The 26,310-nt window shown below is 41.8% G+C and overlaps 1 gene segment (V, D, J or C); it reads right to left on the minus strand.

Annotated features, from left to right (window-relative positions):
* Positions 1-475: 475 nt before the first annotated feature.
* On the minus strand, positions 476-7,279 carry LOC137041364 (immunoglobulin heavy constant mu-like). The segment is given in 7 exon segments: positions 476-599; positions 726-880; positions 1,812-2,117; positions 2,339-2,659; positions 2,801-3,094; positions 3,216-3,512; positions 7,113-7,279. Coding segments are annotated over 6 exon segments (1,356 nt in total).
* Positions 7,280-26,310: the final 19,031 nt, after the last annotated feature.

Below are 26,310 nucleotides of genomic sequence, written 5' to 3' on the forward strand. Positions count from 1 at the left end.
ATGTGTGGTGAGTTGACTCGTGATTTAAGCTTCACCTTTCAGAACTTCCATTAAGGGAACATAATCGTTGCACTCTGGGTTTTGCAGAGCATTGTGGGACTTTTTAGAGAGCGAATGTTTCAGTGCACTGGAAGGATTCTGCAACTGAGACAGCCCTTAAAATGGCCGACTCAACTAGGGAGCTGATTGAGAAAATGTACATTTCATTCAGTGTGTGATTGTAATGTATTAAATTTAATAGCAATCTCAGAATTACATTTTTTTCAATGTATTATATTTATAAGTAATATTCTCACATTTTATGTTCTGAAGACACATCACTGTAATACCTACTAAAATTTCAAGATATTATATTTAAATTTTAGTAGATCTTATATATATATATATATATATATATATATATATATATATATATATATATATATATATATATATATATATACTTGACAGCAGACATAAGACTTTAATGATGAGTGTGAAGATGAGTACATATTTGTCAATATCTTCAAAATGTGTGCTGAAAGGCAAATTGTGTAGATTCATCATCATAAGAAACCTGAGTCTTCAGAAGTTCCTTTAAAAAATCATCACTGCTTAACCTGTGGGAAACAAATAAATGACATAAACACTTTAATTCTGTATTACAATACAAAGTGCAGCTGTTATTTATGTTACTGTAACAGTATCTTATTTAAATGTAATCTATTTATTGATATTAAGATGACCTTGAAGAGACTGAGTACAGCGCTGTATGTCAGGGAGAAGAGGAAGAGGAAGATGAATGAAGTGGCAGTGGACCAGAGACTTCTGAACTCATCCTCCTCTAGAACATCTTTATTACAGTTCAGAGCAAAGCCCTTCTCTGGCTCAGGAGGCTCGTCTGAAAAATAAAATAAAAAACACACATACACGAGAGATATCAGAATCAGAACTCATACATCCTGAATATAAGGTCCAATGAGTCTTATTAGGGTTCAGTTCTTATTAGTGTTATGTAAACACTCAAGCACACAACGACTGTGCATAAGCATATTCTTATATTTAAAATGGTTATCAAGTAACTTTCAATTTTCAGTATCTCAGACAGTATGTAATACTGACTCACTGATAATAGAATAAAATATCACACACCCTTACAATAAGAAATGTATGTATTCTGAATGGATTGTAAAAGGCAATATTTACATGGTGACTTTGATGATCATCACCATTAGAAATTAATAACTATGTGCAGAATCACAGAATATTCTTGGTTATCTAAAAACAGATAGAAAGGACCAGAAAACAAAGCACACAAAGCTTCTGACAACAAGAAACATGAGAGCTGAACTAAATCATGCAAACACAGATTTATTGCTTAAAATTGTCACAATATAAAGTCAAATCAAAATGAATTGTTTTGGATTTGAAACATAGAGCATGGCACTGTTATATCAGAGGACATGGAAAGGCTAACAGCGGTACAACAAGCACAGACAAAACATACATGAGCAATTTTAAGAAAATTATCACATCCACACAGATCAGATTTAATTTCGCTATTTTTTTTTCACTATGATATTATGCTGACTATATATTAGTTCATAATTATTTGCATTTAATAAATTAAACATAGTTTTGAGTGTAATTTGGCTTTGATGTGACGCATGCAGTCAAGTGATATAGACCTATACAGAAATATGCACAAAACAACATCAAAGATACATATCTTGACAAGAAAGCAACAGGACAAAAGAGCTGGAGACCGTTCATGTGAACAACAAATAAACATAATCATTGAGTATAATCAGCTGAACATTCATGCTGTTTACTTTTGCTTGTTGACACTTGTAATGGAGCGTCTGTATTCTTCATGTTGGCGTGTTTGACTGCACAGGTGATAATGGTTTTCTTATCTTCATACTGTTGTTTTGACATTGTCAGAATGCTCAGAACAGACACGGAGTTCTCTCGAAGAATGGGAGCACTGGTTCTGCCCTCTATGTAAGGCTCTTTGCTCACTTTCCACATCATATAGACATCGCCAAGATTACGGCTGGTGACCTCACACACCAGAGAGACAGAATCTGTGTTGATTTTATCAGGTCTGTAAATAGAAACACTGGGTGTTTGACCATCTGAATTGGAGAAAGTGATAAAGATTTATTAGACAAACAAACAGAAGAATCAAACAATAATGAATAACAATCTGTGTATCAAGCCTGTCTTAAATCTCTGACAGTGAAACAAACAACCCATATCACTATGTCTAAGCATTTTTAATATACTTGAATTTTTTTCCAACCTTTCAGCATCCATAAAGCCATGATCTTCATTTTTTTGTAAATTGGTGACTCACCTCCTCTATTAAAACTGATATTCTTCTCGATGTCTCTGTTATTATTTGGGTCAGGGATGGTGCAGGTGATAATTTCTCCATCAAACCATTTCTTTGTATCAATGGTGACATTGTGGATTCTTATAAAGAGTGAATTGTCAGTAAAGACATTTCCTGGTATGATATTCTGACTGGTTAATGGTTCATTATTCACTGTGCATGATACTGATGTTCCTTGAACTTTCTCTTGTACATCTCCAGAAACAACAGCTTCCAAGACAGTTTTATGATTGATAAATAGTTCTCTCTCAATTGGTGGCTTCAGCGTCAGTGTGAATTTAGCTAAAAAAGAGTAAGTAAGTAAATATCACTTCATGTGTTCATTTTGATTTATGTATCTGTAAATTGGAATTACTTTGGAGGAGTGTATCTTTGTGTGTATCTGAAATAGGAGCATGAACTAGAAAACATAAAATGATTTACCTTTGAAGTTCTTTGTCACATTAATCGGTTTTCCCTGATTGTGTGTGACCTCACAGGTAAAGGAAAGATTTGTGTTCCAAGTCTCACTGCGGACTTCATAAAAACTGTATCCTGTGTAAAAACCTGTATCTTCATTTTGTTTGATTTCCGGTTTAAGCTGACCTGTGCTATTATCATTTACTGTCCACTGTACAGAGAGTGTCCTGGGGTAGAAATCCTCAATAACACACATGACAGATGTACTTTTTGGAGTTGTAACAGGGACCAAGCTCAGGGTTGGTGTTTGTTGATTCACTGCAATTTAAAACAATGTTTATATACAATGAAACTATGTGGAAGACATATTACATTTTGTAATTTTAAAATTATTTTACAACAACAGTTAAATGTTCATCTTATTAATGTCTGTTGTTACCTTTTCTAAATGTTTGGCTGACTGTTTCCGATGGGTGTTCTGCAGCACAGACAATTTTGCTTTGATTCAGTTTCGTTTTACTGATAGTTATGTGGCTGACTGTCATTGATGTGTTACTTGGATACTGGATGAAATCAGTCAAGGCTTTTCCACTCTGATCCGTCCATTTGAAACCTACCGATTCAGCAGGTGAATACCCAGAGGCCAGACAGCCAATAGTTAGGGAATCAGAGGAAGTTGTAGAGGAAGATTCACATGAAGACATCATTAACACTGCTGGTGGTTTGGGATCTTCACCTAAAAGTGCAAAACCACACAAAACACACACACAGAATGACACAAATGGACATAGCAGGTGCTTCAGCATTCCTAGAAAGTCCCCTAAAACATTTTTTTTTTTAAATCTGGAAGCAATTAACAAAATAGTTTTTATTGTAAATCAACATAAAATAAAATAAAACATTAGAAACTTTAAACAGTAAGTGATTGATGAATACCAGGGGTGGTAAGTAATCAAGTAAAAATACTTTGATACTTTACTTAAGTATTTTTTTCGGGGATCTGTACTTTACTTGAGTATATTTTATTTGCATCTACTTTTACTCTTACTCCACTACAATATTAAAGCCAAAATGTACTTTTTACTCCAATACATTTCCCCATGCCCGCTCCAAGTATTAAGTATTTATTACACTTGATTTCCAAACCGGTCTGGTCATTCATGGATGATCCAGTCGGGTATAGACTTGGAAAAGCTGACAAGTCAGGTTTGCCACACTAACGTTAGCTCAGTGTTTCCCCAACTTTTTTATTTTGCGGCACACAATTTATTATGAAAACATCAGTAACATTTTACAATACAGGTGCACTATTATAATTCATGCCTAACTAATGCACAGATAATCATGAGTTAATGTATTACTAATGGTGAACTAACCCATTTATTAATGATTACTGCATCAGCAACTAATGAACATTCTCTATGATTAATAGATTAAGTAATATATGAATTGCTATTAATTAAATATGACATCATTAATTCCCTAATAACATATTACATTAACTAATAATGTAAATTCATGTATTCAAAGCCATGCATTCTGACTCTCAGTTGTGTTTAATTCATCATTAATCATAACAATTGGCAAAATTATATTATGACTTTACTTGTTGAGGCACATGACTATTAACTAATTGTTACGTAATATGTCATTGTGGTTATGGCTTTTGAATTAATTTTGAATTAGTTAATAGTATCTTGCTCCTCATCTGTTTTATGGAGCTAATGTTATGGAACATGTCTATTTTAAGTTTAACCCCTATACTGCGTTAAGGTGCTTCATTGTCTCTTATTAATTGCAAATCTAACAAATTCATAATTGCAGTATCTAATCTTATAATTTGTTCAATTAAAACATTGCACATCAGTCCCAAAAGATTTTATCTGCTTATTGATATTTACAGTTAATTTGAATATTTACTTTTTACTTTCGGTACTTGAGTACGTTTTAAATCTGATACTTTTGTACTTTTACTCAAGTGATGCTTGAATGGAGGACTTTCTACTTTTACTGGAGTATTTTTTTATTTAGGTATATATACTTTTACTCGAGTATAACTTTTGAGTACTTTTACCACCTCTGATGAATACATCCCAAATGCTTTTTTTATGTCACATTGCTCTTGAGCGAATTTCTTGCAACATATTTGGGAATTTTTAAGTAAGCTATATATGTTCTTGTTTATTTTCATTTTATTATTGAAAATATATATTAAATTAAGTAATAGCTTAAAGTAGTTCTGTAATTAAATATTAAAATCGAGTGTCCAGAACCTACCATCCCTTCAGCATCAGCAACCAAAATTATTCTCATTGAAACAATTGAATGTAACGCTAATTCAAAATTGTAATTCAAACTGTCTAATATGCCTACTTTAAAATGAACCACGGACTATATGCGTATTTACAGGCTGCAACAATCATAACCTCGTCCTCATTCAGACCTGTTTTGCTCAAAAGAGGGAACTTGGCTACGTTTATCTATTGACTAAAATCTTAAAACAATAGCTGTAACGCAAAATAAAATAAATAAATAATCAAAATAAAACAACAACACGACGAGCCCAGCAACAGTTACATTAAGGTGCGGGGCACAAGTTGTAACGCTTGCTAGCATGACGAAACTTAGTGTAGGCCTATATTTACCACATCAACATTAGGCTATATAGAAGACAAAATGTGTCAAAATTCAGATTTTTTTTTTTAAGATATCACCGAACATTTATTTAATCATAGAAAGAGTAAAGTTCTTAATAAAAGGGATAGTTCACCCAAAAAATGAAAATTCTGTACTAATTTACTCACCTACCTTAAAGTTGTTACAAACTTGTTTGAATTTATTTGTTCTGCTGAACACAGAAGAAGGTATTTTAAAGAATGAAGTAAGCAAAAAATGCTTTACTTTGGAGGTCAATGTGGTCCATCAACTGTTTGGTTACCAACATACTTCAAAATATCTTCTTCTGTGTTCAGCAGAGGAAAGAAATTCAAACTGGATTGTCACAACTAAGTTAAGTAAATTATGACAGAATTTTAATTTTTGTTAATTTTTGTTTCGTCTCCAATTGAAAATTTTCTAGTGACTGATCACATCTACATTTTTTATTTGGCCAAATTGAATTACTGTGAATTAAATTGCATCAATTCACAGAAATTTAATTTGGCCAACTGAAAAATGTAGATGCGATCAGTCAGCCTGACCTCTGAATCTAAACTAAGTATCCTGCCTATTCCAGAGAGGTTCTGGAAAATGTTTAAAATAATTCAAAATTATATTTTCTCACACATTCAAAGAAAAAAATAGCCTACATTTTGACGACTCTTGTCGTTTATAATAGCCTAATACGATAAACTTTCTCATTATTATTATTAGGATAACGTTTCTCATTATTATGAGAAAGCTTATTAGGACAGCTCAGTTGATATCGGTTTTTATAAAAAACTGTTAACCTTTGAACCATTAAAGTAAAAAAAAAAAAATATATATATATATATATATATATATATATATATATATATATATATATATATAAGAGAGAGAGAGAGAGAGAGAGAGAGAGAGAGAGAGAGAGACAATCGATATTGTCCTCGACAGTTAATGTTAATGTGCAACATTTTTAACTTGCTGAACAGATTTCAGACCAATTAGCACATTTCATTTTTTTAACGTTAACAGTTCAAATTCTTTTTTTTTTAATTATTATTATTATTAATTTATTAAACTGCAGACGTGAATAGGAAATGTCGAGGTTAAATCAGAATATAACTTACTTGTGACGATCACCTGCGTCCCTTGCCCCCAGTAGTCGAAATAACTATCACAGTGCTAGATTATTGATATCAGTTGTACAAAAGGCTCTGCACTAACCTAACATATTAGTCATTTTAACCTTGCGTGGGGGAAAAAAACTTTAAAACTAAAATTTAAACCTTGTGTTTTGATTTGAGCTAATAAAGAACTGAACTTACAGCTATGTGTCTAAATGAAAACAGTAATTTATTTAACTCTCATATTTTTCTGCTTTAGGCTTAATTGGCTATTCAAATGCTTTTTTACGCGTTTGCCTGCTCTAAGGTTTAAAAGATGACATCCAGGAAAAAATAATTTAAAACAAAGTTTGCATTTTCACATCAAAATATTCAGAGTTTATATATAATAATAATTTAAAAAAAAAACTAAAATAACAATAGGCGTACAGATACCGACAATATAGGAATACAATAATACGAATCCTCTAAAATAATACCAATGACTTTTTGTTTGCAGACAAAAGTATTTTTTTTCAATTGCAGGCTAATCTACAACATTTCAGAGGTAAAATAAGTAAAAAACTTACCTGATACGATCACTCTTGTGCCTTTACCCCAGTAGTCAAAAAAAGCATCACAGTGAGACCTAAGACGTTGTCTGATGTGCAAAAACAGTGAACTTCAAATCTACCGTTTCCGTTTAGTAGGTATATTATTGAAATCCGTGAGCGTATCGACGAACGCTAATAAAACATTCAAGTGCCACCACAGCAAATTAATTTGATTTAAAAAAAGATCCGAGCTTTAGTTTTTTTCAGATGCTTTTTCTAAATTTCTTAACAAAGACTCACACCTACAAAACACAATTGGCCAAATGGATAATTTTCTTCTCAAAACACATTTTGTTAAATGTATACTAACTCTTCATTTTAAAATTGAACACATCTTTCTCTGCACACACACATTTAACCAAAACACCGAAAATCTGACTCAAAAGGAAATTATTCTGTCAAAAAAATAACACTTTTCACTTTTTTTTCTTTCACCTTTTCTCACAGGGTTCATGCAGTCATACACAAGGTTTCAACATACTATGGGCTCAAATTCCCGCCAATTGAATTGCATGCAATCATAAAAAATAATAAGCACTAATCAAAATTAAAAAAAAAAAAAAAAAAAAAACACATGTGAAAATACAACGAACAAAACTGAAAAATCTATGCATCACATCACTATCACAAACAATGCGGTCATAAATACAAACAATAAGCGTGAGTCAAACATTTAAACAAGTTTAAAATTATATTGCTCAAAACTGAATCATGGATTCAAAATTATCTGTATCGCACACAAAATCATGTTTTCTGCTCTTCATTTTTTGTATGTCTGTGCTCTTTTCTCCTTTGCTCTTATTTCCACATTTTGCTTGCATTTCCAAATGTTGCAGTTCCAGTTTCATGTAAATCAGGGGCGGGTCTTAGCATCACCATTGGTCCACTAGTTCTATATTGACAGCTCTTCCCGTAGCCAATCAATCAAAGAGGGAAGTTGACGTCACAGAGACTCTTCTCGTGCAGCTCAGTTCAGCCAGCCAGGTTTTTGTATTTGTACATTCTTGAATAAATAAATAAATAAAAAAATAAAAAAGTTCAGCCAGCCGCTGTTGACTTCAGCTACGAGTACAACGCGCTCTCTATCACTGTATCGGCAATGAAATGCATTTTATTGTTATGAATATAATCTTAGGAATCTATTATTTTGTATGATATACATTTTAGGGGGTTTCTCAAAATTAAAGCAGTCAAATGAGCGAAATAGATAAATTAATTATTAACAAATATTTTCCTGCATCACTGGTCTTGTGTAGTGTTTTGGTGAACTATAGTTGCACTTCCTCAGGTACTTCATTTACAGTACTTGCTAAAAGTGTTTTAGGTTAGCAACAGCAGTGTGTAACTGCTTCAAAAAGACTGAAGTCATGAAATGTGTGTGTTTCGCATGGTAACAAAATATTGTTTTTATAAATACGTTGTGTATATTTTTGACAAAAGTGTTCCATTTTGCGAATGATCTGAAGTGTTGTGCTACTTTGGTGTAGGGTTGTGTTATAGCGTTATGACAAACTGGGCCCTGGTTTCAAAATTGTGCTTAAATAATCGTTAAAAAAAACTGTAACGTGTTTAAGCTATGGTTACACTGTGTTTAATGAATGCTACAAGAAGTTTATATATAGGCTTTGGTCTAAGCATTTGGTTTTAGTGTGAATTGTGAGCACTACTTTTGGTTGACATAAACACAGATACCACCACCTTTGCTCTTCCACAAGTTTTTGTTGTTCTGTCAGAATGTAAAAGAGAAAAGCCTTCCAGGGCAACGAGCGAGTCGGGCATCTCCTCTCATTACCATGTCTCAGTGAACACAAGCAGTACTATAGGTCGGAGCAGTAAGAGTTGCATGTAAGTTACTCTTAATTAAAGCAGCAGTAGGGAGTTTTTAGAAAATGTTGACTTTGAACAAGCACAACTTACAGGCCACTCTCCCCTGCTCTCTGCTGTGCTACAGCCCTCCCTCCAAAGCTCCTCCCGCATCACAACAGAGCCTGCCATGAACGCAGGCTAGTAAGCAAGCAGGGCCACCGATGACAGCGGATAAAAAGTTAATGCACATTCAAGTAAAGTAGACCATCCCTGTATGTCAACTAGCAGCAGCAGCAGCAGCAGCTCCTGTTGTGCAAAGCCATAGAAAATGTCATGCAGTCGCCCCCGCGGCTGACACACAACAGAAAAGCCACGTAATGGCCTCTACCTTGGTATTAGCCAGGCCTCTCTCTCCAGACTGCAGATGGTTCAAAACGCGGCAGCGCGTTTGTTGACGGCTACACGAAAACGGGACCATATTTCCCCTATTCTTGCTTCTCTTTATTGGTTACCTGTACAATTCAGAATTAATTTTAAAATGTTGATGTTTGTTTTTAAATCCCTTAATGATTTAGCACCGAAATATCTTTCTGACCTGATTAACCCTTATACTCCACAAAGGGCTTTAAGGTCCGCTGACCATTTGCTCTTAGGTGCTCCACGGGCAAAGTTGAAGAGCAGAGGGGTCAGAGCCTTTGCTGTGGTGGCCCCAAAGCTCTGGAATAGTTTGCCTCTTTATATTAGCCAGGCTCATACACTTGCCGTTTTTAAAACTAGTTTAAACCCGTATTTTTATGGTTTGGCTTTTGACACTCTTTGAGTACTGCTTTCTTATTGTTTACTTGTGTTTTGTTCTGTGTTGGTTCTTTTCCCCTATTATTGACTGTTTTGTTTTCTTTGTATTTTAGTCTATACGTGTGTATACAGCACTTTGTTAAGCACTAGTTGTTTTTAAAAACAGCTTTATAAATATATTTTGCTTGCTTGCTTGCTCTTTTGTAGTTGGGAAGTTGACTGCAAGCGTGTAAATGTCCATCCTTTTTATCAGACCTAATGTTTCACATGCATCCTTGCCTAGAATAGCTGTGTATGAGTGGTTTGACACATTAAACAGCAGGTTGGATTTGATTTGGGCACTGGAGCACTCCAGTGAGATCGTTCCTTCTGGTTTTAGCTTAACTCCACCGTACACTACCAACACAGTCTTTGTCGGTTTCAGTTGCAAGTTTATTCGTTTTTCACGCCTGGCTTTTCTCTTCAGTGTTTTGTACACAGCCTGTTGTAGTACATTTGTTTCTGCTCCTGTGTCTAAATTCTAAATTCTGACATAAATTATAACATTATGATTAACAAGGAATGTCTAATGATTAAAACAGATACTCACAATCAGTCATAGACGCACACTATAGTAAACAAATTGAAGTTATTTCTCCTGGTCATGAGCAAGCCTCTCTCTCTCTCTCTCTCTCTCTCTCTCTCTCTCTCTCTCTCTCTCTCTTTCTCTCTCTCTCTCTCTTTCGGATGCGTCCTGGCAGTGATTAACAGGTGCGCTAAGTCCCGGTAAATTTGTTCCATTGGAAACTATTTCAGGGTTTCTGTTATTGGTCTTCACTTCCCGGAAGTCCAATGTCTTCAGGGATTTCGGGAAGCATGATCAGACGAGCTATGGGCCAAGTATACGTTCTGTCTTTTATCTGTATCTCTACTGTTCTGACATGGCTATCTGCTCCTGGGAAGACTTTCATAACCCTTCCAATCTGCCACAGGGAACGAGGTAACTGGGGGTCAGCTAACATGGCTACAGTGCTGGTTTCAATGTCAGGTGGTCTTTGCCACTTTTCTCTCGTCTGCATTGGAGTACCTGGGGAGTATACCTGGGAGTGCCTCCATCTTCGCTTTGTGAGGATTTCAGTCTCTGGATACACATCTCAGGGTAAGGAACTATCCGGCTACCCCATCAAGTAATTTGGTGTAACCCCTGCAAACAAGCCTGCACTGGTCCTTTAAGGGCCCACTTAGGGCTAGCCTAAGGGCCCCCAGGAGGCTGCCCATGCAGGGCCCCAGAGAATTTGCTCATTGGCAAAACGTTGGCCCCTTAGCGCTGGCCCTGCGCGGGCAGCCCTCACTAGGCCCGCACTATTAAGCGCTGGTCCTGCGCGGGCAGCCCTCACTTAGCCCCGCAGGAAGCCCTCACTAGGCCCACACAGAGCATGCACTATATTATCTACAACAATAAAACTGTTTCACTATATATACTTATATTATACACCTGAAATGGATGCATAAACCATATTACTAATGTCTGTATTGTCAAAAATGTACAGTAGTCAAAGGGATTTCAAATCAATGGATTTATTAAATACAAAAATAGCTCATAAAATCATTAGAAAAAGTTCAATTCATGTCAATACAGCAAATGTAACACTCTGACAGGGAACATTATATATACAAATATAAAAATAATACAAATAAACAACAACAAAATTATGACTTTGATCTCAGCTGAAAATGTGCTTTTCAAACTTGGACCCCCAAATATAAACATACTCGTGTGAGGGACCCCCATCCTGAGAGTTAAGACATCTTTCTTTTTCAACGTAACACCCCATTAATACACTAAAAATGTACTATTACTATTATATATCTAACATTAGTTTATATCAGGTTACTTTATTATTATTATTATTATTATTATTATTATTATTATTATTATTATTATTATGATTCTACTCATTATAAGAATATACTGTTAATTGCATAATTTATTTGTATATTTAAGTCCAATTTTTATTCATTTACATTCATCATTAATTTAATAGATTAATAATAAAAGTAATCATGTATTTTTATCAAATTTATTTATTCAATTTAATGTTTTTAATTAAATTTAATTAAACTTGCAGGTTTTTTAAGCTAATTTATTTATCAATTGTATTATTATTATTATTTTAATATTCAGATTTACTTTAGGTTTTCCACATATTTAATTTCATTTATTTATTTTATTTACAGTCAGTCATTTATGTATTTTATTATTTTAATATTCACAGAGGTTTTTTTCATATATTTTAATCTCATTTGTTTACAATCATTTAATTATTTAATTATTATTACTTTAAAATATATGTGGAAAAACCTCTGTGAATATTAATCTCATTTATTTACAATCATTTATTTATTTAATTATTATTACTTTAAAATATATGTGGAAAAACCTCTGTGAATATTAAATAATAATTAAATAAATGATTGTAAATAAATGAGATTAAAATATATGAAGAAAAACCTCTGTGAATATTAAAGTAATAATAATTAAATAAATGATTGTAAATAAATGAGATTAATATTCAAAGAGTTTTTCCACGTATATTTTAATCTCATTTATTTACAATCATTAATTTATTTTATTATTACTTTAATATTCACAGGTTTTTCCACATATATTTTATTCTCCTTTATTTACAATTTATTTATTTTATTATTATAATATTCATAGAGGCTTTTCCACATATATTTTAATCTCATTTATTGACTTTATTTGCAATCATTTTTTTATTTAAAGGTCCCTTTCTTCGCGATCCCATCTTTCAAACTTTAGTTAGTGTGTAATGTTGCTGTTAGAGCATAAATAATACCTGTAAACTTATAAAGCTCAAAGTTCAATGCCAAGCTAGATATTTTATTTAACAGAAGTTCCCTTTCAAAGCCTACAGCGAACGGCTGGTTTGGACTACAGCAGGAAGTGCAGGGATGTAATGACGTCACTAGAACCGTTTACAAGAAATAAAAAAAAAAATCCCTCATTTGAACAAAATAAGGAATTCTATGTATCTTTTTAGATTAGAAAATAATAAACTAAACTTTAATATTTGTGGAGTTTTTAATATAGTAATAATTTCAGTTACTCTCCAAATTAATGTAGAAACTATTTAAAGACAGCATATTTTAAATGTGTTGTAATGGCATCTTTTTATGAATGAAGGCCAGTATAACTGACACCAGTTTCTCTATGAAACATTAATGACGTTACATTACAGTATAAATGAAAGCTTCCCAATTTCAACATTTATTAGGTTTAAAAAAAATAATAATAATTAGGCTACTTGGCTTCCCTGTTAGACATACAGAAATTTAATAGTTATCAAACAGCTTTCTTAACTGCAAAAATAATACATTAAATATAGATTAATCATCTTTTCTCTGTTCCCGTTATTTCTTTGTTCATCAGTGTAGCTGTCACTTTAAAATCGGCCACCGCCGAACATGATGCGGATCTAACGCGCAGTCACGCGCATCTCATTTTCTCACGTTCATTTAAGACGTCATTTAACTATTTTAAGAATCCTACTATGAGAATACTCAACAAAACTGACATTTTGACAGCATTCCATTCCCTGTGTTTCTGTTATTGTTTGTTCAAGAGCGAAAGAGAACTCTGAGTGCACGAGACTGGCGCAACTAACTTAGGGATCTGATTGAGGCAGACAGGACATCGACATACGATCTCCTCTGTCTTGTAGCGTGTGTGTGTGTGTGTGTGTGTGTCAGGACATCGACATAAAGCGCGTTCTTTTCTTTCGTGTGTGTGTGTGTGTGTGTGTGTGTGTGTGTGTGTGTGTCAGGACACTGACATACAGCGCGTTCTCTTCCGTCTTGTCGTGTGTGTGTGTGTGTGTGTGTGTGTGTGTGTGTGTGTGTGTCAGGACATCGACATAAAGCGCGTTCTTTTCTTTCGTGTGTGTGTGTGTGTGTGTGTGTGTCAGGACACTGACATACAGCGCGTTCTCTTCCGTCTTGTCGTGTGTGTGTGTGTGTGTGTAGGTGTGTGTGTGTGTGTGTGTGTCAGGACATCGACACACAGCTTAGATGTATTATGTACAACGGTGATACTACTCGTGCTCATGTTTCCATGACTCCCGCGTGCCTGCTAGTTTACGCACACACCTGACCAACTTAGGTTTACAGTCGCCTTTAACATTAAAGTCTCATACATTTTACCTAAGTGAATTTCAACTTACTTGTCAGTTACATGTAAATTTGACCTTGTTTTGTTCCCATACTGTTAGTTTGAGTTATTATGACTCGGTAACACAAATTTAAAAGTGTTACATTTAAAATAAGACCAGATTTATGAATATAGAAAAATAGTGGCATATGTTAAGAGGTTAAAGCACATGTAAATAATGAACATTTGTGAATTGCAGTGTGCACTTGCAGTGTGCAATTGCATATGTGGTGAAAACGTCCTTGGACAATGTTGAGAGGGAGGCGCCAGAACTAAAATTGATAGAATGCTGTATTAGATATTTCTTCAAAAGCAAATCGTGGAGACATTTTAATAGTCCACAAACAAAAATCGTGATATATCCCAGCTTTGTATATTCCTAACTGTCTTTTTCCTCTGCACTTGCTAGGGCGTGTGCTCCGAGCACAGCCGTTATGATAAGTTATATAACGAACTTTTTCATCAGACTTGAGCAGTTTACTGTGGCAAACCGACGTATAACATACAGAATAGGGGAAACGGGTGAAAAGGACTAACCGATATTTAGCCTATTTATTTAAGCTAAATCGAGTTTAAGCTAAGTGTAAAGAGTTCGTAGATAAGGAAGGAAGAGGACAAGGGGTCGGCTTGGACTGCTGACGTCTCTTTTATTTAATCACTCAAAATCAACAACGTGCACACTTCAGCGTGTGACTTTTCCTTTGCTCAGTTTCGGTTTCGCTTCCGGGTCGTTCCACTTCCGGGTTCCGGCAAGCTCAATGTCTCTGTGGGGAACGTCAGCAGTCCGTCTCTCTCTCTCATGCTTCCGATTCTGCCAGCGTTTTAAGCTCTCTCCACACCCATTACTGGAATCAGAAACAGGTGTTATCAATCTGCGTCCAACCCACTCACTTACCGCTCGTCCCGCGGCTCTCTCTCCCGCTGCAGACCTCGCTGAACCACGCCCCCCTTGCCACATACCCCCACCGCCCGACTCAGGCCGCCCCCCCCCCCCCCCCCCATTTCTGGAGAGGAAGTCGGCCACAGCCATCTGAGCACCCGGCCTGTGGACCACCTTGAATTTAAAAGGCTGTAAAGCTAGATACCAACGGGTGATCCGCGCGTTGGTATCTTTCATGCGGTGGAGCCATTGGAGAGGAGCGTGGTCCGAACAAAGGGTGAACTCCCTCCCCAGGAGGTAGTAGCGGAGGGTGAGAACGGCCCACCTGATGGCAAGGCATTCTTTTTCTATGGTGCTGTACTTAGCCTCTCTCTTGGAGAGCTTGCGGCTAATGTACAGCACCGGCCGCTCTCCCCCCTCCACCTCCTGGGTCAGTACTGCGCCCAACCCTCTGTCCGACGCGTCAGTCTGCAACACAAAAGGGAGAGAGAAGTCAGGGGAGTGTAAAAGCGGCCCGCCACACAGAGCAGCCTTAACCTGGGTGAAGGCCTGCTGGCACGGCTCCGTCCACTGGACCGTATCTGGTAGCCCCTTTCTAGTGAGGTCAGTCAGAGGGGTGGTGAGGTCCGAATAATTGGGTATAAACCGCCTATAATATCCCGCCAGCCCTAGGAACTGCCTCACCTCCTTTTTGGTCTTGGGCCTCGGGCAGGTCGCAATTGCTGCGGTCTTGTCAATTTGGGGACGCACCTGTCCATGGCCCAAGTGGAAGCCCAGATACCTTACTTCCACCCGCCCAATTGCACACTTCTTCGGGTTGGCCGTGAGCCCCGCTCCTCTCAGCGACCTCAGGACCGCCCTGACATGCCGCATATGCCGCTGCCAATCGTGACTGTAAATCACGATATCATCCAGATAAGCAGCAGCATATGCGGCATGGGGACGCAAAATCCTGTCTATGAGTCGCTGAAAGGTGGCGGGAGCCCCGAACAACCCGAATGGAAGTGTGACAAATTGGTGCAATCCAAACGGCGTGTTGAAAGCTGTTTTTTCTTTGGACAATGGAGACAAGGGGATCTGCCAATAGTCCTTCGTTAAGTCCAATGTTGAATAAAATCGAGCCGTGCCCAGCCGATCAAGCAACTCGTCAACCCGCGGCATTGGATAGGCGTCGAATTTCGACACAGCATTCACCTTGCGATAGTCCACGCAGAACCTGACCGAGCCGTCGGTTTTAGGAACCAAAACTATCGGGCTCGCCCAGTCACTGTTGGACTCTTCTATTACTCCCATATCAAGCATGGCACCCAGTTCTTCCTGAACCACTTTTTTCTTGTGTTCAGGCAATCTATACGGCCGGCTACGAACTACCACGCCCGGCTCGGTCTCGATATGGTGCTGAATCAGGTCGGTACGTCCCGGTAGGGGCGAGAACACGTCGGCAAACTCCGCCTGTAATTTAGATAAATCAGCGAGTTGGTACGGTGAGAGGTGATCTCCACCAGGGGCCAGCGCGACTGATTGTGCTTTGATGCTCGCCTCTGGCCCGAGATCATCCTCTCCCCCGATCACCGTTGCCAACACTGATTCCACCTCATTCCATTTTTTAAGGAGATTGAGGTGATATATTTGACGAGCCCCGTTCCTATCGGACCGTATCACCTCATAATCGAGATCCCCAATTTGTCGTGCGACCTCAAACGGCCCCTGCCACTTTGACATTAACTTGGAGCTTGACGTAGGGAGTAATACAAGCACTTTCTCTCCCGGTGTGAATTTGCGTAGTTTAGTACCCCTGTTATACGACCGGCTCTGGCGGTCCTGGGCTTGCAACAAATTCTCTCTGGATAGCCGCCCCAGTGTGTGGAGTTTTGTTCGCAAGTCCAGCACATACTGAATTTCGTTTTTCGCCAAAGAAGGTCCCTCCTCCCAAGTCTCTCGTAGGACATCCAGCACCCCCCGAGGCTGGCGTCCGTAGAGAAGCTCGAAGGGGGAAAGCCCCGTGGAGGCTTGCGGAACCTCCCGCACAGCGAATAAAAGGGGTTCTAACAGCTTATCCCAATTTTTGGCGTCTTCCTGTACGAACTTACGGATCATGGATTTAAGTGTGCGATTAAACCGTTCGACCAAGCCGTCCGTTTGTGGGTGATAGACGCTTGTTCGAATGGACTTAATGCCCAATAACCCGTATAGTTCGCTTAATGTACGTGACATAAACGCCGTGCCTTGATCAGTGAGGATCTCTTTCGGAATCCCCACCCGGGAGATTAGTCGAAACAGTGCGTCCGCAACACTCTTCGCTGGGATGTTGCGGAGGGCCACTGCTTCCGGATATCGTGTTGCGTAGTCCACGATAACTAGCGCAAAACGATGGCCGCGTGCGGATCGCTCTAATGGCCCGATGAGGTCCATCGCAATTCTTTCGAAGGGGACCTGCATTAATGGAAGTGGGCGCAAGGGCGCTTTTGGGGAGGCCAGTGGATTCACCAACTGACATTCCGGACAAGACGCGCACCACCTGCGCACGTTGTCATGAATGCTTGGCCAAAAAAATCGGGTCATTAAGCGATTCAGTGTGGCCGCCTGTCCCAGGTGGCCCGCCATCGGGTTAGAGTGAGCAGCCTGGAAAAGCATTTCCCGGCGGCTCTTTGGTACTAATAACTGGGTTGTATCTACCTTTGTCTGAGTGTCTTGGGTCACTCGATACAACCGGTCTTTTAATATGGCAAAATAGGTATAGGTGATGGGCAAGGCGGGCTGGAGAGACTGACCGTCGATGGATCGAACCTGTTGGAAGGCGTGCTTAAGGGTCTCATCCTGTGACTGCTCCAGAGGAAAGTCATCGCGGTCCGAGAGAATCAGTCTCTCGATCCCGCTCAGTTCCTCTGGAGCCGTCTCCAGTGGTCCCGGTTCAGTCTCCCCAACCTGTACTCGCGCCGCCCCTATCCGAGCCTTCTTCCCCCAAGCGGCATCCGCACATAACGACCCCAATAAAGCCGAAAAGGCGGGCCAATTTGTCCCCAAAATTAGCGGATGCCGGAGGTGAGGACTAACCGCCACCTCTACGCTATGCTTTTCTCCCCTAAACTGAATCGTGATTGGGACGACCGGATACTCCACCACATCCCCGTGCACACACCGCACCTTAACCACGCGGCTTGTATCCAATGCCCCCGGCTGCATCAGGCTTTGATGGATAGAGGTTTGGTTACATCCTGAATCCACCAAGGCCTGATATGTACCCCCCTTGATACTCACGGGTATTTGGTACTCTCCTGCCTGATCGGGGGTGGCCTGCGGGACGTCCGGAACCCGGATCATTGTCCCAACGTCCATCATGGGACATCGGTCCACAAAATGATCCGGGTCCCCGCAACGCCAACAGGCCAGCCCAGGCCTACCTGCCGCCCCAGTGGCGGGGAGTGGGTTGGACAATGGGCGTGGAGAGAGGGAGGAACCGGAAGCATGATTCCCTCCCGCCCCTATCAGCCCCGCCCCCCTGGGCGGGGCCCTTGAATTCCCAAACTGCCCCGGGCCCATCCCGCCCCGGCCTCGGGGGGGAATACGAGGGGGGCCCGGTGGGCGGGACCTAGGGAGAGGGACAGGGAGAGAGAGAGAGACAGATGGGAGAGAGATAGAAGTAGAGGTGGGAGAGAGAGAGGTAGATGTTAGAGGGGGTTCGCCGACCCCAGGGCACGCCACCATGTGGTCCTCCGCCAGGTTGATGGCCGTCTCCAGCGACGTGGGCCGGTGGCACTGGACCCACTCGGCGGTTCGCTTGGGGAGCCGAGTGATGAACTGCTCCAGCACCACCCGATCGATAACATGGTCCACGTCGCTTCCGCCGGCCAATAGCCACTTGCGGCAGGAGTCCCGGAGCTGCTGGGCCATTACGAAGGGCCGGCCGGCCTCGCCCCAGTCCGGGGAACGGAAACGTTGACGATGTTGTTCGGGAGACCGGCCGACCCGCTGGATAATGGCCCTCTTCAGATCTTCATAGACCAGGAGGTTTGCCACCGGTAGTTGTTGGGCGGCCGCCTGGGCTTCTCCAGATAGAAGGGGGATGAGGCGCACCGGCCACTGTGTACGGGGCCACCCGCAGGCCTCCTGCGTTCGTTGGAATAGATCCAGGTAGGCCTCGGGATCGTCCTGTGGCCCCATCTTGTACATTGGCACGTGAACCGGTGCGCCGGTCTGCCCGGCGGCCTCGGCGCGAGCCTCCCGGTCGAGCCAGCTCCGGAACCTCTCGCGGTCCTCCTGCTGGCCTTGGACGATCGCTGCGAATCTTCGTTCTTGATCCGTCCTAAGGTCCAGCAGGGCCTGATGTTGCTTGCGGTGTAGGTCCGCGAGGGATGAGATGATCTCCGCAAGTGGGGTGGAGGACGGTGTTTGCATGGCGGCGGCTTGGTCCTGCTTCCTTCCCGGGTTTCGGCACCAGTGTAAAGAGTTCGTAGATAAGGAAGGAAGAGGACAAGGGGTCGGCTTGGACTGCTGACGTCTCTTTTATTTAATCACTCAAAATCAACAACGTGCACACTTCAGCGTGTGACTTTTCCTTTGCTCAGTTTCGGTTTCGCTTCCGGGTCGTTCCACTTCCGGGTTCCGGCAAGCTCAATGTCTCTGTGGGGAACGTCAGCAGTCCGTCTCTCTCTCTCATGCTTCCGATTCTGCCAGCGTTTTAAGCTCTCTCCACACCCATTACTGGAATCAGAAACAGGTGTTATCAATCTGCGTCCAACCCACTCACTTACCGCTCGTCCCGCGGCTCTCTCTCCCACTGCAGACCTCGCTGAACCACGCCCCCCTTGCCACACTAAGCAACGTTAAACAAAACATAACTATGATCTGGATTAACAAAAACATACTAAAATACAATCCCAGACGAACACACACTGTGGAAAATAGGTAACGTTACTGTTAAATACCAAATATAATACAATTTACAATTAAAACTCACCTCAGAGTCAGGAGAAATCCGTCAGATGAAGGCAGGTCCAATTCGACCGTTGGCGGTGAGAGTCACTCTCAGGTGCACACTGCGCAGTGATATGATTCTATAGTGATATGAAAATATAGTTCCAAGCAAAATATGACGCAGAGCTCTGTACCGCCAATAACACTTTCATTTTGAGCTTCACAAATAAATTAAAAGCCTATGATTTTATTCATTATATGCAGCATTCGAAATTAACTATGTTGATAGATTGTTTGTTTTATATTATTATATAGCCAGCCAGATTTTTACCACCAACTGGAACTGTTAATTTAAGGCCAAACATCGATATTCAGTAAAAAAATAAAAGGCTGAAAGTACGATTTGTTTTTTTAATTTTTAAGGGATCGCGTTGTTAAAACAATGCAAATCATTGTGGGGTTTTTTTAGATCTTAGGTGCAGTAAAAAAAAAAAAAAACTACGTTTGGGCGGCTGCCTACACAAAACCTGCAAGGGACCAAGGGTACAAAAGTTGCTCTGGGCCCGACCGGGCTGGCACACACTGGGCCATCACAGGCTAAATGTGGGCAGCCCGTTAGAGTGGGCTGCTCACAGAGAGCGCGCGTTGAGCCCAAAGCTGTGGGCCTCGCCTGGGCAAGCCCGCAGTGGGCCTGTTTAGGTTTGGTGTGGGCTGGCCCTAGCCCACTCTGCCCACAAAAAGCCAGCAGAGGCCCCGCAGGGGCCTGTTTGCAGGGACTGCGTCTAGATCGGCCAGATCTGCTGAAACATATCCTAGAGGCTTAGAATTCAGGATGGCTTCAATCTCAATCAAAACTGTCTGCAGCCCTTTTTTGGACACTGTTTCTGAGCCTAGCGTTGTACGAAGGGCAGTCTTTATTGACCTGTTCTCCCTCTCCCATACACCAGCAAAGTGCGGGAAGGCCGGAGGGTTGAAGTGAAAACAGATCCTTTGTTTGGCAAACCGCTGTCGTAAATCCGGACTGAGTTGGCAGAAGGTTTCCCGGAGTTATTCTTCTCCACCTCGGAAGTTTGTGCCCAGGTCGGAGTAAAGCTCTACAGGCTGGCCACGTCGACAAATGGACCTTCTCAGTGGCATCAGGAAGGCATCACTGTCCATGGAGGTTAGCACTTCTATGTGCATAGCACGAGTGGTTAGACACTTGAATAGAAGACCCCATCTCTTTTCTGTCCGATGTCCTAATTTCACCACCAATGGCCAAAAACAGTCCATTCCTGCTGAATAAAATGCAGGCTTAAACAATCTCAGGCTTGGAGGGGGAAGATCAACCATCTGCTGTGTCGCTGGCTTAGACCTCCACTTACAACACTTAACGCATGCCCTTTGATGCTTCTTGATTGCCTCTCTGCCTCTCAGAATCCACACTCTCCTGCAGATCTCAGCAAACACTCGCTCAAGTCCTGGGTGGTGGAGTTGAGTGTCATAGTCCTTAATAAGTAGTTGAGAGTCAAGCACGATAGGGTGCAGTTTAGCTGGGTCAAGGTCCTCTACTCACCTCAGTCATCCTCCGACTCAGATGAGCTGGTTCTCTGAGTCAAATTCAGGTAGAAGACACAACAACCGACTATTAGAGTAAACTGGCGTGTTAGATTTCAACAGCTTGAAATCCAGAGGGAAACTATCGATCTGTATCTTCCTCAGAGCAACAATCTCTGCCTCTTGGTAGGTACTGGCCAGAGGGGGTTCATTCTGGGTGGCTGCCCCATGCAGCTCCTGTGCAACTGCCTCCACAAAATCCTTCCAGCTGTTGTATTTATTTCCATCCGAAGTTGACGGCACAGCGGTGGCTATCCCACAGAAAACTCTTTTAAGTTCAGCTGTATCTTCAGAGTCAGGAAAGCGTGAGGCGTGGGAGAGGGCCACTCCTTCTGAGGTTGCAATAGAAACATTGGACCATGAAGCCATCTGTTGGGTCCGATAAAGTCAGGTCATCAGCAGGGTTTCCTTCAGAGTTGATGTATCGCCATTCTGCCCGGTTGGTCAACTCCTGAATCTCCGCTACCCGAGTGCCAAAAAAGACCTTGTACAGGCAGGACTCGGAAAGGAGCCAGTGGAGGACAATGGTGGTGTCATACCAGTAGGTGACCTTGTCTATCTTCAGAGTGGTCAGATCTGCTTTCGTGGGGCTACTTTAGATCGGGCTAAAAGAAAGGCAAGGTGGAGTTCCCCCTGGTGACCTTCTGAATGCAGGTAAGCAACAGCTCCATATGCCTTCTCGGAAGCATCACTGAAAATGTTCTCCCTGCTTACATCTGAATGATCCATATAGGAGTGGCTATATCACCTAGGAAGCATTACCTGTTGTAGAAATTTAAGTTCCTCTTCCCAGTCTATCCATGCTTGCCGAAGCTCACCAGAGAGTTGTGGATCATCCCAGTCTCAGTGGTTTACCCAAAGCTGCTGCATAATTACCTTCGCTCGGGTAGTATTTGGCAGAATAACTCCCAGGGGGTCACATTGACTCGCCAGCACCCGGTAGATGCTCCGCATCGTCAAGAGATTGTAGGTGACCGGTCTGTGTTTAAACCCAAGATGATCCAGCTCGTAGTGCCAGCTCAGGCCCAAGGTCGACTCTTGTGTGTCAGCTTTGTCTTGAGAGAGCCACAACTCCAGCTTAGAGGACCTGGCTTCCGAAGATAGGTGACTGACAACTTCCATTACATTACTGGCCCACTGTCAGATGTCAAAACCACCAGAGGATAAGAGGTCACGTAACTTATCCACCAATAGTCAAGCCTCATGGACAGAACTCAAACTCTGCAGAAAGTTGTCCACATAGAAGCATCTGTCCACTTAGAATCTTTAATCCTCGTCAGGAGTACTGTGCAGTGCCACATGTTGCTGAAGGGTGAAGGATGCACAGCAGGGGCTGCACGTAGTCCCGAAGGGAAGGACTTGCCACTCATAAGTATCTGGAGGGTTATCTCGACGCAGGTCATGCCATAGGAAACGTAGGAGTGGTCTGTCCTCAGGCAGTAGCAGGACCTGATGGAACATCCAATGTATATATGGCCACATGATGCTCCCTGAACCACAGGAGGACACCCAGAAGAGAGGGGCTTAGGACTGGACCAGGTAATAAGGAGTCATTGAGGTCCAGCTCCTCGAAGGAACAGTTGAACATAGGCGTTTTTTTCCATTGTGAGGGACCATATGGTGTGGTATATACCATTTCTCTCCTGAGGCTCCCTCTCCTTACAGCACCAGTCACCTCCAGTTTCTTAATCTCAGACTTATACACATCTGCCTTCTCTGGTGACCAAGCAAGCCTACGCTCCATGCCTTTGAGACTAGGCATCACTGCTTCCTTGGGAGCACAGAAGAATTAATCCTGCACAATAAGGGTGTTGCATAGCAGAGGATTCCATCAACCTTGACCTTAGTAGTCTTGGCCTGCAAGAGTGAAAGCTAATCTTTCAAGAGTCATACAGGTTGCAATGTCCACCCGAGCCTTGTCTGAATAGCTGCAGGTCCTCCAGAGGGACCCAGACGAACAGGCGATATGGGAGTAATGAGGTTAGTATTGTCAGATCCAATAAGCAATAATCGGTGTACTCCTTTGAGGGAAAGGTTCTTCAGGTGCTGATACTTTTCCAGTACACTCAGAGGGTAAGAATGGTCTGCTAGACCAAGGTCTTCAGCAGTGAAGGCAGCTGAGATTCAAAATATTTTCTGTGGCTGAGTTACTGGAGAAATCTTGAAGGAGAGCACAGCAACATTGACAGTTTGTATATCCTGGCGGATAGTCCGCAGGGCTAAGCTTTCCACAGGTCCGTGGTAACTGCAGGGAATAGGAGAATCATCTTTTCTGAGCCATCATCAAGGACGGTATAGGTATCCAGGGTCTTTGTGACAAAGCAGAACTGTAACAACCTTAAGAAGAACTCTCCTACATCCCGTTGGTCTATCCAGAGTCCCAGTCGCTGAGTTAACCAGACTAGAACCTTCAACCACTGGTTTGGAGTTAACCTCATGAAGGATCTGCAGGTGTCTGCCTTTACAGATATTACATGCTTTCTTAAGGGTACACTTAGCTGCTGTGTGTGCATGCCCACAGCGCCAGCAGCAGTGATTTGTCTTGATCCAATCGGTTATCTGTTGTTTGTTGTAGGACTTGAAGGTATCACATTGACTGAGATAATGATCATTTTTGTCACAAAATGAACAGAAAGCTCTAGCCTGTCTTTTGGGGGTCCCTAAATTGGCTATTGGAATCGAAGCTAGTTTGGTAGGTAGTTTAGCAGAGCCCTCATCCGATCCATGAAGTACAGTATCAGAGCGTCCAACAGGGTTCGTCGTTCTCCCTCGGTTGGTCTTCTGCTCTACCCTCTGCCGATGGTCTGAAATTTGACTCTCACTGCTCTGACCCCGTGCTTCATACTGCAACCATTCAGCAAAGTCCAGAAGGTTATACACTGCACCAGGATGACAAAACATTTGTCTTCTGAACTCTGACCTAATTTCAGGAGGTAATTTGTTCAACAACCTCTCCACATGCGAACCGCACCTCAATTCAGCCTGACCCTCATGGCCTAAAGTCTCCAGCATACCGACAAGGGATCTGATTTGCAAGGCAAACTTGTCAAAGGCTGCTGTATCACCTCTGTGAATATCGGTATCATCCATCACTTTAGATATCCTTCTGAGGGCTAATTTGTAAGGTTGTCCAAACCTCTCAGTCAGAGCTGCCATGGTTGCACTATACAGGAAAGGTGACTTCAGATAGGAGACGGCAACCAAGCGGGCTTCATCTAATCTCAAATGGTCCATCAAGATCTGATAACAGAATTGAGCTCGGTAGCTTCAAGAAGCAAAAGGTTCTCCAGAGCAAGCTTTAGTTTGGCAAACTCACTAGGATCTCCTGTTATGAAGTCTGGGATGGTCGGTGTAGGACCACGGTAGGTTCTCTCTCTCTCATCTGGATGCAAGGTGGTAGCTCTGTGCATAGGTGTCAGATACTTAGGTCCCCTTGGCTCATAGCTGTCGTGCGGGTGAGGCCGGTGGGCAGCCCTATCAGGCTCAAACATCTGCTCGGGATACCGAATTGAATCATGGCCACAGGTACGGTACTCATTACCTCCACACTCAAGTGGTGGAGGTAATCTGCCAGAAGTTGGTAGGACAGATTCATCTGGATAGCTATCAGGAATGGAGTTATGGAGGAGATCACGTGACCCCTCGACAGCGATGCACGCATAGCCCTTCACTCTGCTCACTTTGCCAAATATTGTAGTATCCTGTCAGTAAATTTTGAACCACTCTTTATCTAGCCCATAATGAGTACTCCAGCAGTCAAGGAGAGTCGGAAAAGAGAAGTTGAACAATCGCCAATAAAGAAAAAATTCAAAGATTGCACCATCTCCAGAGAGGATCTCGACGCTGCTATAGCCAACGGTATTAAGCTAGCGCTCAAAGAGCAACAAAGTTCTCTGGATTCGATCGTGGCATTGACAGTAAGAGAAGCGATAGACTCTATATTGACCCCAGCATTGCGGGACTTGCATCTGAACATACAATCGACCAACGACTCTGTTAAAGAGTTGAAAACAGAAGTGGAAAAGCTAGCTACCACGTCTAAACAGACGCGTGACCGGGTCGATTCCGTTCAGTCAGCTGCACGTGAGGATAGGAGGACAGTAACAAACATAAGAATTCAGTTGGAACAACTTACAGAAAAAGTGACGGACATGGAAGACAGGAACAGGAGAAACAACGTACGACTGGTGGGGTTGCCTGAGGGGGCGGAAGGCCGCGATGCAGCCGGTTTTCTCAGAGCTAATCTCCCCAAGTGGATCCCCTCGCTAAAAGGTCGCGATATCGAGATTGATCGTGCCCACCGAGTGTATGACGGTAAGAAAAACTCCGATCGGCCGCGTACTCTCATCTTCCGGGTACTTAGATGGCATGACAGACTGGTGATCCTGAAGGGTGCCCGCCAGGCGTATCCGGTGAAATATTCGCAGGACAATGTCACGCTACTATTTTTCCCCGACTTCAGCCCAGCCACAACTACCAGGAGAAAGAGCTTTAATCCTGTCCTGAAGAAGATGACAGCACTCGGTCTCCAGCCCTTCCTCATCTACCCGGCGGCAATCAAACTACGGTACAAGGGTGAACAGATGATATTCGACTCTCCTCAAAAAGCAGAAGAATTTGTTGGCTCACTGCCACAGAAGAAGACGTATTCGGCAGCTCTACAAAGCAACGGTAAAATAGCGGCTAGCGTCTCCATCTCTTCAGTCCAACGAGGTGAACCTGACTGCGAGGTGCGTGGTGATTCAAACTGCTCCGAAGAGGACGTTAACAGGGTTGTCATGGACACTTGTTAATCTCTTGCTGAAATGTTGTAGCCTTCTTCGCATCCCCTTACACTGGCCCGTCGACTGGCGAACAAGAAGAATATAAAAGTGTTTGCTTTTATGTTTAGTTTTTAAGGAGGAGAAAGACAAAAAAAAAAAAAATCTATCGCTTGTAAGCTAATAGAGAGTAGGTTCGATCGCGATGTGTTT

Source organism: Pseudorasbora parva, chromosome 2, assembly GCF_024679245.1.
Source record: "Pseudorasbora parva isolate DD20220531a chromosome 2, ASM2467924v1, whole genome shotgun sequence".
NCBI classification, from domain to species: domain Eukaryota; kingdom Metazoa; phylum Chordata; class Actinopteri; order Cypriniformes; family Gobionidae; genus Pseudorasbora; species Pseudorasbora parva.